Source organism: Rissa tridactyla, chromosome 1, assembly GCF_028500815.1.
Source record: "Rissa tridactyla isolate bRisTri1 chromosome 1, bRisTri1.patW.cur.20221130, whole genome shotgun sequence".
NCBI classification, from domain to species: Eukaryota; Metazoa; Chordata; class Aves; order Charadriiformes; family Laridae; genus Rissa; species Rissa tridactyla.
The window spans coordinates 194,383,561-194,399,941 of NC_071466.1; the positions used below are offsets into that span (position 1 = coordinate 194,383,561).

At 36.1% G+C, this 16,381-nt stretch overlaps 1 protein-coding gene across 6 annotated transcripts in view; it reads right to left on the reverse strand.

The window, feature by feature from the left end:
• Positions 1–16,381, reverse strand: part of CADPS2 (calcium dependent secretion activator 2) — a 321,875-nt gene that overhangs the window by 75,021 nt on the left and 230,473 nt on the right. For all 6 annotated transcript variants that reach the window (XR_008466879.1, XM_054204611.1, XM_054204601.1 and 3 more), the window contains exons 14-16: positions 15,206–15,307; positions 11,043–11,106; positions 8,702–8,825 (exon numbers count right to left, since the gene is read on the reverse strand). Coding sequence is in view for 5 of the 6 variants with exons in the window: in XM_054204611.1 (XP_054060586.1) it covers positions 8,702–8,825; positions 11,043–11,106; positions 15,206–15,307 (290 nt within the window). In the remaining variant the exon portion in view is untranslated. The remainder of the gene's footprint in view (positions 1–8,701; positions 8,826–11,042; positions 11,107–15,205; positions 15,308–16,381) is intronic.

Consider the following 16,381-nt stretch of genomic DNA (forward strand, 5'->3'; position numbering starts at 1 on the left):
TTTAGACTTGTCTTAAAAGCAGGACAAACATCAATAAACTGGAGCTAATATATGTTGCTAGACCTGAACTGACGCTCCAGAGTTAATCTGCAACTGGGATAATCCACCCACAGACAAATTAGATTTGACTGGTGGATTTTCTTGCAAATTCTCACAGAAGTAATTCTGCATGAAAGAGTAAGGAGTGGACATCTGGGAGGACATCCTATATTTTCTGATTAAAAAAATAAAATTCTGGCCTTATATAAATAATGGAATTTAGCTTTAATTATGAAGTTGAAACCAGTTTTTCTATAATTGCTTTCTAAGAATTCAATAGGATTTTAAATTCTAGGGACAAAAAAAAATAAAAATCACCATTATCACCTATGTACAGAGAGGTTATGAGATTTGTAGAAAGTTAAAAGTTCACATCTCCTAATCTATCATTTTATAAACTGGGTCACTCTACAATGTTTTCAGTTTTTAAAAATGTATCATGGTGCTCAATGGAATTACCTTCATGGGACAATCAAAGTTTTTTTTTTTTTTAAAGAGGATATCTTTTGGCTCATGTGAAGCTGGAAAAAAAATGAAACAACAAATTTGAAGCAGTAAAAGCAGAAAAAAAAGGCAGAGGTAAAAAGAATTCTCAATTTTTAATTACTGATCAATGGCACAGTTTATAATTCTTTGTATTCTGGTTTTGGCAATACATATACACGCGGTTGGTATTTTCTTCCTTCCCCCCACTTCTAATTTCTTTTCAAAAAGGGGAAAGAACTAATGTTCTCAGCACTTTCTGTTCCAGTGGAATAAAACTCAGAGGTAAAAGGCACGGCAAACTGAAGAGCTCCACAAATGAAGGGACCTGAATAACTGACATACTAGACTGAGAGAACACTGGCACTTCAAAGTGCAGACTTAGTAACAAGTGATTTTTAAAAAAAATCTAATAATTTTAAGAGTCTAAATTTTAGGGTGTTACTGAAAGATGAGAACGGCAAATCTAATGCCGGCTGGTAAGGAGGTGGGAAAAGTAATGTTGACAATTATTAACTTTAAAATAAATTTTGAAGAAATGACTAATTGAGGACATAGAATTCACAGACAACAGAATAAAACATAATAAAGATTTGCAAAAGTAAGTCACACTAGACTTGTGCAGTAGCTTTTCTTGATAGGATATTTCCTTAGAAAAGAAATTCAGTGGATCTCATCTATCCTGACTTTACTAAAGCATTTGATACTGTGCCTCATGGGAAAACTACCATTAAGCTGAAGAAAATGAGGATTAAACAAGAAACTGTGTGTTGGGTAAAGAAGCTGCCCCTAGAGAAAGGCAAAGGGTAGCATTAAGAAAGAGCAAGGAAAGGTTTCTTGAGGAATCCTTGAAATCTGTCTTAGGCCTGAGCTTCCTTAATATTTTCACCAGTGACTTCAGAAAAAATATTAGGAGTGCACTGATGACAATGTTTTAAAACACTGGCAATAGAAGCAGGGTCAAAACACAGTAACACGAATTGGATAATTCCAAAGAATGAGAGAGAGAAACAAAATTTAATACTTTGAAAGGGAAGACAATACATTTTGACACATGAACCACCACAAACATTTGCTATAAACTGGGAAGTCGTCAGCTGGAAATGATCAAAACTCTGTAAACTGGGTTGAATTAACTTTTCACTGAATGGCTGTGTGCCACAAGCATGATATAGACACAAAAACACAAGTGTTCCTTGAAGATATTAGATTAAGCATTTCTAGTATAATAGCATTACTAGTACTGTGTAAGGCATCTCATGGAAATGACTGCACTGCACAGTTCTGAGGGTGAGATGGAATTGGAGATGATGAGATGCTAATGAAAGAGGGAACTATCCCTCCTTCATTAGGGATAGAAGACAAGGTTAGCATGCTAAATACTAGGAAATAATTTGACTGTAAGCTAATTCCTTCACCTATACAGCAAACAGGAATTGAAACGGCCTTCGCATGGGCAAAGCAAGGGGTGGAAAACGGGAAGAGCAGTGACAAAGACTCATCCCAGCTGTTAAGAGAGGATGTGGGTATCTTTATGAAGGAGGTATCAGGACGTGGACCTAACAATCCAGGGGTTCTTTTCCAGACCTCTGCTCCAAAATTGAAATCAGGGATGTTTGACCATATCCTACTCTTTCCATTTAGTTGCACAACAAACAGAGACCAAGAAGGTGCTATGCTGCTGTGCAACTCATTCGTTTTGGTTTGTTCAGTGAAATGAACATGCATGGAGAGCTTTAATCAAGTCCTCTCCAGGTACAATGACTCTCTCCACTTGCCTTCTCAATTTCAATAATGTTTGTAGTGTTCTTCTTTTTAAGTCAGATAGATCCTTCTGAGCCTTGAGGGCATTTACATACTACCCTTCCTTTAGAAACTTGCACGTAATGAGTATGTTAACGATTGATGTCCTTTAAAAAACAGCAAAGTGTTGAGTTGCTCCTGACCTTCTGTTGTATGGAGTTAACAGTTATTCAGCCTTTGGCAGTCTGTCTGATAAAGAGAAATATTGGTATGACTACTGTGATTTGTCTTTGAGCAACTGCACACTACACACTAACTATTTGCTCTGATTTTGATCAAATTTATTCTCATTCCTATTAAAACTGATTGGCAGGAGCAGTCCAGTATATTCAGTTACTACAGACTTTTAAAAATAATCAGTTAAAAGACAACTACCTAATAATTCAAATCTTTACAATCTGTCTATTGCCTCAGAAATGAGTATTTATGGACAATGACACATACTGTCCTGTTCGCTTCATAGCCATTTACTACTTTAATCCCTAACCCAGTCCCTTTATTTCTCCATAGCAAGGTAGTGCTCTTGCGTTGAAAAACGTAATTACACATAAGTTTCTATCACTTCTCTTAGGCAGTGACAGCAGCACTAGCAGAGTCCATTACTTCTCAGCCATTCAGATTTCAAATACATTTAAATGGGGAAAACCATTCATTTCTGAGATGGAATAAATAAACTGTTAATGGATGTGTATAAAACAGCAGTAAGAAATATGAATTCTGTATAAGGAAGGCCATCTATTTTTGAAGGATAGAAAACAGGTGAGGGAGGCATGCAAATTTCTATAAGCTATTCATTGGAAGCTATACAAAATGCATCTGAAGGATGCTATTTGTCTCTGGCCTCACCATCTAGCAGGTCCAGTTATATTCAACATTATCTATAGGAAGAGTTAACTCAAGTTAAATACTGAATAAGACAAGAAAATATGGCATACACAAAATGATCTAAAAAGTACTTTCAGGTAATGAAGTCTCAAAGGCAGCATGTGCTGAAATTAAAACGGTTTACACTTAAAAAGAGATCTTCACGTATTGATGCTGTGATCATCTCCTTGAGAAATCATAAAGCCTTGCTGCAAACTACAAGGGCATTATATGAGAGTTCTTAGACATAGTTCAAAATTATAATAGTAGGTTTGCTGCTGTTTTCCTCATAATGCCAATTATACTGACTGAACAGATTAGCTACTGCGTGAGAATTTCAGCTGCACATGTCGTAAGGAATGACACTCTGAACCCCGTGTAATTGTCATTGCAAATGTAATTTTTATTGAAAAAAGCTGTTCTATATTCATAATAGTGCAACGACATGGGAGTGCTAAATAAAATGTCATCCTGACTGCAAACAAATCCTGTTGATGCAAGTGCTGCTTATACCACTGTGTCTGCCATTAAGAAAGTAACCACCGTCTTCTGGGAAAGCATTCCGAGTCTTGTTCAATTGAGACTGTGAAAATGAGAGCACTTGGGGAATAGACCTGGGAACCTGGCAACCACGCTGCTGAAAAAGGATTCTCGCAACAAAAAGAATTTGCATGTTCACCTCTGTATTACCCAACAAGGACACTCCTGCAATTCAAGAATCTCTATACACTATCTAGTGCACAAGTTAAAGGCTAAATAATAGTTATCAAGAAACAGTTTTTCCTTATTTTCCACGACAATGCAATATATGGTATTAGGGCTAAGCATACTGTACGTCAAGTTCATGATGAAAACTGTAGGAGTTTAGGTAATGACACCAACAGGAGCAGGATTTGGCCCTGTTAGCCGGGTTAGCCAAGCTAAAATATAATTTTATTGGGATTCCTTTCAGCTGCTTCATCTTTTGCTTGAGAGAAATGGGTTCAACGGGACACAAAATTCTGGTGCAACACAGTCTATTTACTCCTTTCAATGCAAGTAATTTTTCAGAGTTATCTTATTATTTTTAGTCAGAAGCAGAATTTAATTAAGCAATTAAATTAAAAACACAGCCTATAAACCTGTAGCTTCACCTAACTTGCACAGTGAATTTCCATTTACTCACTGTATGATAGGTTTTCCTCTCATCCATTCTCTAATGTAGCTATTTGCCAGGTCACTTAAGGGACAGCTTTGCTATCCTATCTTAAGAACACGGCAATAGTTTATTTCAAAAGTGTGCATAAACCTAATGTAAAATGGCTGAAATCAGGTACAGTCTTTTTTTTTTTCTTTCTTTCCTGTGCTTGTAACTGTATGTCATCTGTGCTTAATGGTCTAGATTTCTGACACAATGAGCCTGAGAAAAAATAAGAATAGCAAATGCGTGTGGCACAGTGAAGATTTATACTTGAGGTGATGCAAAAGGTCAAAGGACACAAACTGTAAAATTAGTTTTCTCATTTCACAAATGAATTTCAATATTTTTCTAAATTTCTAACTTGAAGAGATATTTTCTTCAATGCCTAAAGGTGTAAAAATACTAAATTGAATATTTGTGTTATCCAGATTTAGGTATTTTACCGAATAGGGAAACTTTCTTAGGGTGGATTTGTATTCCATGGTGTGAGATGGGTTGTTTCACAGAGAACTTGCTGAAGGAGCCCCGAAGCGCTCTGAATCGCCTGATCAATGTGAGCTCGTATCATCTCAGTGTAACTGGCTGTGGCACGAATGCCCGTATCACCACTGCTTCGTCTGCTCTCTTCTTTAACAACTCCAGAAAGAGCTCTTCTATTTCGAGAGCATTTAAAGCTTTCAAACGAAAACCACTGGAAGTTTTGGGAACCAATGGAATTTTTTGAATCTTCAGTTAGGAACACTGACTTTAAAAAAAGTAGTTTTTATAATTTGCTGGTATTTTTTCCTTGTTTACTGGCTAAAGAAGCTGTTCCTCCAAAAATGAACAATCTTTCTCCCTTCAAGCCCCTCATTGGCAAGGAGTTCCATTTATTTTCATGCAACCTTTAAAGTCATCACCCCAGTCTTTCCAGACAGAAAACAATTCCATCCTGAGAAAACAATGTCCCTTCCCATAACTGTGGTTGCTATTTGTGAAAACCCCACAAAGCATCATGATCAGGCTTCCACTGTGTGTACGTCTTTAAAAAAGGGAAGACAAAGTAGCGCATGCATCTATTTCATAGCATATATATGCACAATCCCTCATACCTCTATGCAGCCAGTGCTACTCAGCCAAAAATACTACTTCAGCTATGCTCTTTTCATGATCACTCTGTTAAATATTTGGATATATGCACTCAAGAAACCTCTCTGCACTACTGGAGAATATACAACATAGCAATTTCACGAAATCAGGAACAGAAAGACCTACCATCCTGTAACTAGAAAAATAAACATACCACTAAACAAAGCCATATCAGAGAAATGTGAAACTAGCTTTATGAAATTAATTGTCCTATCAAGACTTTCATCAATAAATGCAGCAGTCCTATTAAAAAATGGATATCATTTTTCCTGATGACTATGAAATCACATTTCTCTAAATACACAAGCTGATTTTGAATTTAACAGCCAAAATTTCTGCATTACTCAGTTACACCTCTTTCACAGAAACTACAATTGCATCATATTCCAAAATATGACATTATCTAAATTGCTAATAAATACGCACATCATAGTTAAGCATCAGCGTAAATGAAGAACGTATGCACTATACTACATCAAAATTAATTTTTATGTTCACACATGTTCTGGTCAATATCTTGATATTGTTGAAATCAACAAAAATAATAAAATAAGAGACACAACACACTAAATCTGTAGTACATGCAGACATGCACACAAATAGTATTCACCTGAGTCCTTTTCTGCTGTTGCTAAATATAAAACAAGCAAAAAAGAGAGAGAGAAGAAAAACATCATTACAGAAATATAACTATTTTCGTTTCATTAGAGTAGAATAAATACCAAATAAGGAGTTAAAATCTTCCTAAAGTCTTCGGTATAGAAGTGACAGCCCTGACAGTCATCTCACCCAAGTGATGGGGTCTGTCAGCTGAGGGAGAAATGGTGTATGTGTTTAGGTGGTATATTTTTATTTACTAGTTCTATATTGTCTCTATTTCAGGCTCACTGGCTGAGTTTGCATCCATATCGTGCCTGGGAATTTAGAAACATAACTAGTAGTAGAAGAATATAAGAATATTATTTTTGTTAGAGCCCTCTTTACATCTCTACTTTTTAGGTAGTTACTATTGGACTATAGCCAATATTATCATGCAACAATTGTATTTTGACTGACCGATATGATATTGTTCAATGAAGAAATATTTAAAGAATAGAAAAAGAATCCCAACAATGTATGACAGCTACATTTGAGGACATTGGTAAAGTTATAACGATAATGACTATATGCTTTCTGTATGGAATTTGAGGAGTAAGCAATTAATGTAAACTAACACGCATTACTTTCAAGAGAAGAAGGTAATTTCAGTGCACGGATATAATAATGCTCCCATAAACCTAAAGAAGAATAATAATGGAACCTATTGCCGAGAATTATTAAATTTATACTGGTAAAAATGTAGGATATTTGTAATGACATGAGTATAGAAAGAGACAAAAACAGGTCTCATTGCTGCTGAAAACCAATGAGTTTAATTTTCTGATGTTATAACGCTGGGGCCCTTCACTTTCAAATAGTACTCTACTTTATTCTCAGAAAAGTACTCAACCTACTTCTCGTTGAGGTACTAGACATATATGCAATTATCTGTTGTGCTTTGGGTTTACAGTTAGATGAGTGTAAAACTACTTACAGAAACCTAGTTGTGTTTCAACCAAAAGACAATAAAACCAAAAATAAATTTGCAAGTCAAAATATGCCACGGGATGGACAACAGTTTTATGTGCCGTTCCAGCTTTCTGCAGTGTTAACATTGCGCATATTTTGAAGCGCAAAATTTGCTACTCACAGTGGACCTGCCACAATTCTCTAGGATGTAGTTAAAAATCCTGGGCAAAGATGTATTTACTTCACTGTAAAAAACTTTTGCAATCCATTTTAGTGTCAGTGAGTTTAGGTATCTTTTGCATGCTTTTGTCATCTTTTAAAAATGGTTCTGTTTCCATACCCGTTATTTCAACCGGTTTGCTACAAAACTGAAATACTGAACATTAAAAAAATCCCTTTTATGAAAACAGATAGATGAAAACTAAGGAAAACAGTCTTTTTCTAGAATAGATTTAATATTCATCCTTTCTTTAACACTACATGATATCATAATTAATTATGATAAACTGGTTACTAAGATGGTTTCACGTTGTTACTCCCATGATATAATACAGGTTGCTATAGTGATGAGATGGGTTTTTTGTTAATCACTTGTGAGATTAGTTAACTGATGTTTTTCAGAGAATTTGAGCAGAAATGGAAAAAGGAAAAAAGTTCGCTTGATAATATTGCTAAACATATGAGGCTTCTTCATTTTGCTGCTATGATAACTCTATTTCTTCTAGATCATTGCTAGAAATAGCTGCTATGAAAAAAAACATACGATGCATAAAAGTCTGCTTTTTTTAAAGCAGAATTTATCTGTCACGTATTTTCCTGCTAATTGACTTTTACTTCCAAAAAAGCAGTCGCATAGATGTGCAAACACTGTTTTCTACTCCTGAATATATCTGTACAGGTATATCTCAAGCCTTCTGCACTTTATGGGGAATAATAGATCTGTCTTGAAAAGGCAACTGACTATTATGACTTCCTTTTTGTTTTACCTAAGGTTTACAAATATTAAAATGATATTGTGTATGCTAGCAATTTTTTTTAAATCAAAATCTTCATTAATTTCATGATATACATTCTAGAATATACATAAATTCCAGAAAAACCTGCTGATTACCATCAGATCTCACATTTTTTCCCATTAATTCACTCAGGAAATCAGGATGTAATTAAGGTTTTAATGATCAAGTTATTATTATATATCTGACAACACAATAGAAAAAATAAATAAGATTTATCTGTCTGCCTGTCTTATAAATAGATCATAAATGCATCTATACCCAGACTTTTCAAGTTTCAAGGTACTGTTACTGCTGATAAGGAAAAAATTTCCTGTCAGTAGTTTAATTACTAGAAATAGTTAGAGAAATAAAAAATAACCCATAAACAATCTTTTAGATTTATGGAGAACTCAAAAGTAAGAACAAAAGGCAACTTAAATTAAGAAGTCCTAGTCTTCCATTCAAACAGGGTCCCAGGAGGCATATTAAAGCAATGAATAGGAAAAAGCTCCATAGTTCACCAGCTGAGATTTTAATGAGACATTTCCCCTTGCTGTGGAAGGGGTTTGTTCAGGAGAGGGAAAAGGCTGCTCACAGAATATTCAGTTAAAAGGCATTGTTGGCTTTTACAGCCACTTTGGCAGTTGATTGCTGTACTAACCTTCTATTTTGGCATATTCTGTAAGTCGAGTGTAATTGATCAAGGCAGCCTTCTCCAGACATTTTCTAACCACTTTCTTCACCTCTTCTGCTGGTATGGGAGTGGCAATATCCTTCATTAAAACCTGTGCCAGAGACAATTACACCGCTTGGTTACACTCATTACCCAAAACCCAAGGGAAAAGGATAAAAGTATTCTACAGTTACTACCGATCTGATAATGACTAAAGGCTGAAATCAAAAAGGAACTATTTCAGCTGGAACTAGGTATTTGTCGTTGAAGGTTCCTATTCAACCCTGATTTGACAGCCTATATGGTATTTACATACAATACCCCTACCGTTTGGCATCTTGCAGCATGCCAGTCAGTCTTCATTTGGGTGACGCCAAGACCAGTACAACAAAAGTATTTCATGGATGGGCTGGATCATGGTGCCCACTAGAGATGTGAATGTGGAAATCTGCTTGGTTCTCACCTGTGGAAAAGCTTCCACCGTTTCATAACCATTGACTCCTCAATAGCGTAAAGGGGAAACTGTGAACAGCACCATCAGAGCTAGCTAATACCCACTTGCTTTTCTTCCTCCATAAAGTTATGCAAATTCAGCATGTCCTTGCTGTGAAAAACAGTCATCTATAGTAGGCAAAGGAAATACTGAACTTCTGGCGGAGTATTTTACTATGGGCAAGTAGAAAAACAAATCATTCAAAGCTTTCCTAAAACCTGCCAGTTTTTACAGCCTATTGATTTTTAAAATATAGGACTTTGATAAAATGGATCACCTGTTGCAAGTGAAGTAAACTGAGAATATATACCTCTTTATATGAATGCCACATTACATACTCTGCGTTACTAATATTGACATTGGTCATCCAAAAAAATTGAATAAATATTGTTAACAATTCACTTGCATTTTTACTTTCATTCTATACTCCCTTAACTTTCAACAGGTAGATGCAAACAAAATTCAATATGTTTCTACTACATTTTAATGTAAATAATGAAATTTCAGATAACTCAGCCTTTTAAAATTGCTTCTCCAATGGATCCCCAGACAAGCTACACCTTTATACGACATACCTAAAAATTACTGTTAAAGGGAGGGAAAGAGGTATGGTCTGTGGAAGGATACAGTAGAAAAGAAACAGGTTCAGCACCAGAGAAGCTATTAGGAAGACACTTGCAAAGCAGACTTCTTTCATTACTCACACACACATATGACATACCCACCTTTGTTAACTTGCTTCTTTTTAATGAAAAACTTCTGGGTTACCAACAAGTGAAAATACCGTAGTCAAAAACTTTTCTTCTGGATTTGATTTTTTTTCAAAATTTTCAAAGACAGGTAAATTAAAACGTTTGTAAGCCATTGTGCATTCACAGGTATAGACATGTACATTTATTCCCAGCCAAGACTGACAACGGTGGTGCTTTAGCACTAGACAGAGATTGCCATTGCCATTTGTAACAGCAGGAACAGTGAGAGCAAATGGCTGTTTCATATAACACAAAGGAATCTACCCAGTGCTATAATCACTGAGTAAGTGAAAGAAAACATATGTACCCAGGCTCTCTACGTGTTTTTGAACATGGCCGAGCATTTCAAAGACAGGATCTCCATCCATGGAGTGTTTTGCAGTGCAGAATGGCTGATGGTCCCCAGGACCCAATCTCTCAGACGTTGGCAGAGCTACACAGACTGGGATCTAAGATTTTTTTTTTTTAATTCATACCTTCATTGGAGTCCTGCTGATACAATTCCTCTGGAATCTCTGATGGAATTTAAAGTTTCCTTTCCTCAGAGAAGTCTGAGATGCTTTTGCCATTATAAGATCTTCTCTTTTCCAGTAAATACAAGAGAATTTGATGGGCAGGAGCTTATATTAATAGCTGTCCATGACAGTTTTGCTGCATATAGCTTTTTCTTCTTAAATTGATTAGATTATGCATTTATGGAAGACTATCTGGATTATACAGAAGCTTTTTAATGTTATGTATCAGTATAGACAACATCATCAGCACAAAAGCCATAGAAAGCAGGAAAGGGGGGCTGCAGGGTAGACTTGTACTACTTTAGAGGTAATGCTGGGTAATCATTAAATTATAAAGAAACAGAGAGTCACTCCAGCGGCTTGAAGTGAAAGTCCAATAAATAAGTCCTACAGAAAACAGCTGTTTGCCTCTGCGGAAAACACTGAGGGAAAAAACTCCCAGTGAACAAATAAAACCGGCAGTAAATTAATACCTGCAAAGACCTAAGTCTGCTTTCAGCAGCCTGAAGGCAAAAGAAAAATGCAGCCTTAGTACTCAAGCAGAATTTAAAATATTTTCTCAAACTTACCCTTTCAAGTAACGAAAGTGTGGCTTTTAATGCTCCTTCAGGACGTCCAAAAGGGAAACAGTATCTTAAAAAGTCAAAAAAAAAAAAAAAAAAAGAAAAAAGAGTAAAAGAAAGTTATCAGAATTATTATACCTAAGTTAAGAATTTACTTTGAGATGTAAGTGTACACAATTGGCATTAAATTATGTTAGCAGAAGACTCCCATATGCAGAGTACTAATGAAAGCAGGAGGGCCTCTTCAGTAGTCTACCATGGAGCATATACACAGTACAGCAGCAGAAGCCCACCAGCAGCTCAGACCTAAACAGAGAAAAAATATGAAAGGCAAAAAGCATCACTTCCACTTTCTCAACTATGAAGGATGTTTAATGGTCTCTGATGAGCCTAATTGCCACCTTCTGGGAAAGAGGTACAATCTGTCATGTAGCCATGACAGCTACTGGAGCTGTGACGTAGCAGTGTCTATATTATATCTTGTTTTAATATCAGATTAAGATAAGGATAAAATGACAGATATTTAAGTTTCTAGAGATATATGGGAATAAAAATGCCTGCAGATATTCCATAAATTTTCCTATTATATTATAAAGAGCTTGGAAAAGCATTTTATGTTATCTTAATTTTATCAGTTACAACTGAAACCATGCCCACTTCTGTTTTGATACTTCTAAAATTATGTAAATTAAAAAGTGATCCCATTCATAGCTTTGTTTTTCATTTTCGTCTACTGAGTGATCCAATATAACAGCCCTATGAGACTATAATGCTCAGGCAACTGTAACCTCTCTTAATCCTGTCTATAAAATCTTCCGGGATATCCCCAATCGGAAAAAGGATTTTTTAATTTTCTGAGATTATTTTTTTCTTATTATTACTCACTGAGAACGGTAGCCTCATATTCTAATGTTTTCCAATAGTAAAATCTTTTCTAATGAGAAAAGGATTCAGACCAGTGAATTTTTGATATACGTTTTGGTCAGCCAAAATAAAGCCCTGTAAATGAGGTCAAAAAAGGATTTCCCACAGTGAGAATTCCAGCATTTGCTTTGCTTCATTCTGTTTCTTTCTTACTGTAGTGCTAAAAATTTTTGGGGACAGGTTAACAAATTAGCAAAGCAGATTTAATGACTTAGGCATTAAGTCATCTTAAAACAGAGCACGTGTTTAGGTGTTCTGTCTCTTCCTCCCTTTGCAGTATATTTCCACAATCCTTGACTTGTCTTTCCCACTGTTCATTTCTATCAACTTCTAATGGTAGTTTTTGAATAAATGTCACTCATTTTTTAAATACTTAATATTTCAAATCAAAGACTTCCTTCCAGGTATGTTCTGCAATGTAAATAACATAAAAAGCTTCCAAAACCAACCAGTTTTAAGTTCATGATGCAGACAGAAGTCCTACAGTAGAACAGGGATTACTGAGTTTATTGCAGAGGCAATAGGTATGAGTACAACATGGGCAGCAAGCTTACCTGTGCAATTGGTACAAAGAGCTATTGGCAGAGAATGATTGTTTTCTTGAGATAAGCAGTTAAAGAAAAGGAAATGTTACAGTAGAGACCTAAACGGACACTCAGCAGTCCCGCCCCTGTGCTGCTGAGGAGCAGGGAAGCAGCATCTTGCTGCCAAGGAAAAGTTCAATCTTTTGGATAAAACCCCCATGGCAGCCCACTTCACTGTTCAGCTGCGCCAAGGATGCTCCCACGTTTGAGGGGATCTTTAAGGACTAAGACATAGATGGTGAGAGTGTTCAATCCAATTATTAGAGATATGGACAATTGGGTCTGTGGCATTCAAGAGAACCAAGCAGTAGGCCGCTTACTGGGTACAAAGGTAGTGGACTTCAGGAGACGTTTATATAAGTTACCTAAGGGAGAACAGAGAAGGAGCAGCACTCGTGGTCTACATTAGTACCAATGATATACAGAATCCAAGAAGTAGAGGAGGAACAATATAAGAGTATAGGAGAAGTATAGGAGGAACACTCCAGAGATTAAATTCACGCAGCCAGGCAAGAGGTTAAGTCCAAGACCCTCACGTCAGCTTTCTCTGAAATATTTGCTCTTCCACATTTGATGGCAGACAGACATCTGGAGTCTCAGTGGGTAGGTAAGATGACAGAGAGGAAAAGTTTAAGTACCTTAAGAATTGGGAAATATATTAGACAAGAGCCACCGGAATGGGATCGCCAGAATGCATCTTAATCACAATGGATCCAGGCTGATAACAATGAAAATTAAAATTAAAAAGGCCATAGGGGTGGATTAAAACTGGAAGCTGTGGGTTAGCTGACAGCCATGGGAGAGCATCTTTTTCAGATGGGCGTGACCTCGGTGGACATACATAGCAAATGTTCAGTGCATCTCTGAAAAGGCAGGAAGAGAAATACGTTCTTCAGTTACACTGTCCACAGCGACAGCTGACCAGTGTACACAATGCTAAGCCATGGAGTGTGGGCAAAGCTTAGAAAAGTTCCAACATATTACAGAAAAAAAAAATAGTGCTGTTGATCCTTGAAAGTCTGTACCACTGACCCCCTAATTAGAATGATGAGAGTGATTAGGAAATGTTAAGTGAGATTAGAGGAGTTAAAAAATGATGACAAATAGTAATAGTAAGAGATTTCAACTACACATGTCCACTTGATTGATGTCTCATTAGGATGAGATATAATGAAAATATTTTGAGACACAGTTTTGAATTGCTTCCTTGGACAGTAAATTTAGGACCCACAAGAAAAGATGCTATTCTGAATTTGGTCTCAAACATGAACAGGACACGGTTTTAGAGGTGCAGAGCAGTGGAGGTGCTCTGTAGTAGCGATCGTAAAACAATAAAATTTAATAATGTAGCAAAAGAGAACAGGCCAAAAAAGTTCAGTAGATGTACATTCAGGACATATGTATTCAATTTCAAGAATGGAAAGTATGATAAAACAAAGAACTTGAAAACCAAAAGCCAAAACCTTAAAGGAGCAATCAAAACAGCAAGAAATCTACAAGCAGCCTGAGGGAAAATTAAAAAAAGTAGGAGCCCATGTCACACGCATGCCACACTAAAACAAAAAAGTGGTCAAAAAAACAAACAAAAAACCCCCTCTGTGTGATTCCATGAGAAAGACAGAGGTTATTGTAGAGAATCTGGCATTTAAAAATGATAAAACCTATCCAAACAAGGACATGAAAGTCTCCAAAATATTCCAAGGCACATGTAAATGGCACAGATGCTCATACTGACAGTAGAAAGAACAGTGGAAGCAGGAAGCCAGCTTGGGAGATGGTGGGACAAGGAACGAATGGCACTCAGGGACAGTAAGGCCAAAGCAGAGAAACTCAGTGCATGCTTTGCATCAGTCTTTACTGCTGAATGTATTTTTCAAAATGTTCGGCATTTTACAGTTATCACAACAATGATGATGGATTGAAATACGGAGTGGTTTTAATACCATGTTTTCTTAAGAAAGCAATCTCACAGCCAAGGTTGTTCTGTGTTAATTAATGATACAGGTGATCCTTCTACATTACTTGAGTCTAGGTTTTCTTTAAAAGTCTAATGCCAATTCTCTATCAGGATGTCCTACATTATGACTCTATATGCTTTATAAATTCAGATTCCAGGGGCTTATTGATTCCTCCTTCTACCAATATTATGCCAGTACCCTTGTTTAAATCCAGATATTCCACCTATTTTTTTTTTATTTCTAACATTTCTTCAGAGAAAGATATAATAATTGCTCCTCACCTGGCAGCACATTGTTTGTCTGCCTTGATGGAGTAGGATTTTAAGGGAAACCTTAGAGTCCTCTGAAGGATGGAGGCGTTCATCTTTGAATGACACATTTAATTGCTCTCAAGGAAGAGTTTCTAACCTTTGAATTTTTCTTAGTTAGAGTTATAGAAGCTTACAGTTTAAAAGCATCAACAAAAACCAGGCCTATATTCTTGCACAATCTTTTCTACCATAGAAAAATTCAACTCACATGACACAAATAAATTTTAAGCACAATCACTTATGTAGATCGATTAATCCATATTTAATATATTCAAAAATTCTTTGCAGTAGACTATTTTACTTTCATTCCACTTTTTCAAGACCAAAATTGAAAACCGTAAGAAAATTCTACAGAAAAACCTTATTATTACTTGAATAAATTATACACTCACCTGAAATGACTTATTTGGTTTTCTAATAGGGAGGAAAGCCTGTCCTTAATCTCCTCGAACCTTTCTTTCTCTTCAACAGATACCGTTCCAATTCCATCTGGCCTGTAATATTAAATATTTAATAATTATTGATATATCTTCACTCTGATTCCTCTTTGAACAGTGATCTTCATTTTCAAAGCTTTCAGTTAACGTGTGTGCTAACTCTCCATTCCCCTTTCCCATTGCCTTCAAGGATAAACAGTCACTTGTGAATATGTTAAAGAACAGCCCACAACTGGACAAACAGTTTAACTTTTGAGCTGAATTTTAAATTCAAGTCCTAAGTTTCTACCTGATCCCAATATGAACCTAGGGTAGCATACATTTCTCCCAAATCATTCGCGAAGATATATAATATCTTTTCTCAAGAAAATTGGTACTATTGGCACAATAGACGGGCCTACTCGGATCTTGTTGAATTTCAACTCCTTGAATCTTCCAGATATTCTCCTAGAGGCACAATATGGCTGAAAATGGTTCTAAAGTAAAGGTGGGAGGCAAACTACAGTGAGAAAAGCCAGAACAGGCAACACCTAGGAATCCCCCGTCTTAAAGTGTGCATAGATTTTTGATCCCCCATCCCATATTGACAAATAGCAGCAGGTAAACAAGACTTTCATATAAACATAGCATAAAGGATGCAACAACAACAAAAAAGTCTTTAAAAACCAAAAGCACTGTCATTTTTTTAAACATAAAATTTAAGTCACAGTAATTAATAATAAGCCTTGCATTAAGTATGTTAAGCACATACTTAGTCTAAAGTCTTAGCCTAACATTGTTATTAATGCACTTGTATTACAATAATAACAAAATTAAAGAAATTTAAATACACATTTCCCAAATGGCATTTTTGCCATGCAGTCACAACTTCCCCACGTAGAGCACACTTTAAAAAGAAGCATCTGAAAACTTCTAGTTACTCTCTTAACTTCCAGCTCCAGGGTAACAAACCAGCTACTGCTTCCCACCTGAGTTTATGACCCAGACACTAAGTGCCGATCTGCCCTGTACCTCCTCCAGAGCCTCCAAAACTTTATCTCAGTGTTTCTAGAACTGAGAAAATTGTAGTAAAATGACACAAAGAAAGACAATATTCTATGAACGTTCTAAGAATCATTCTAGGATACTATG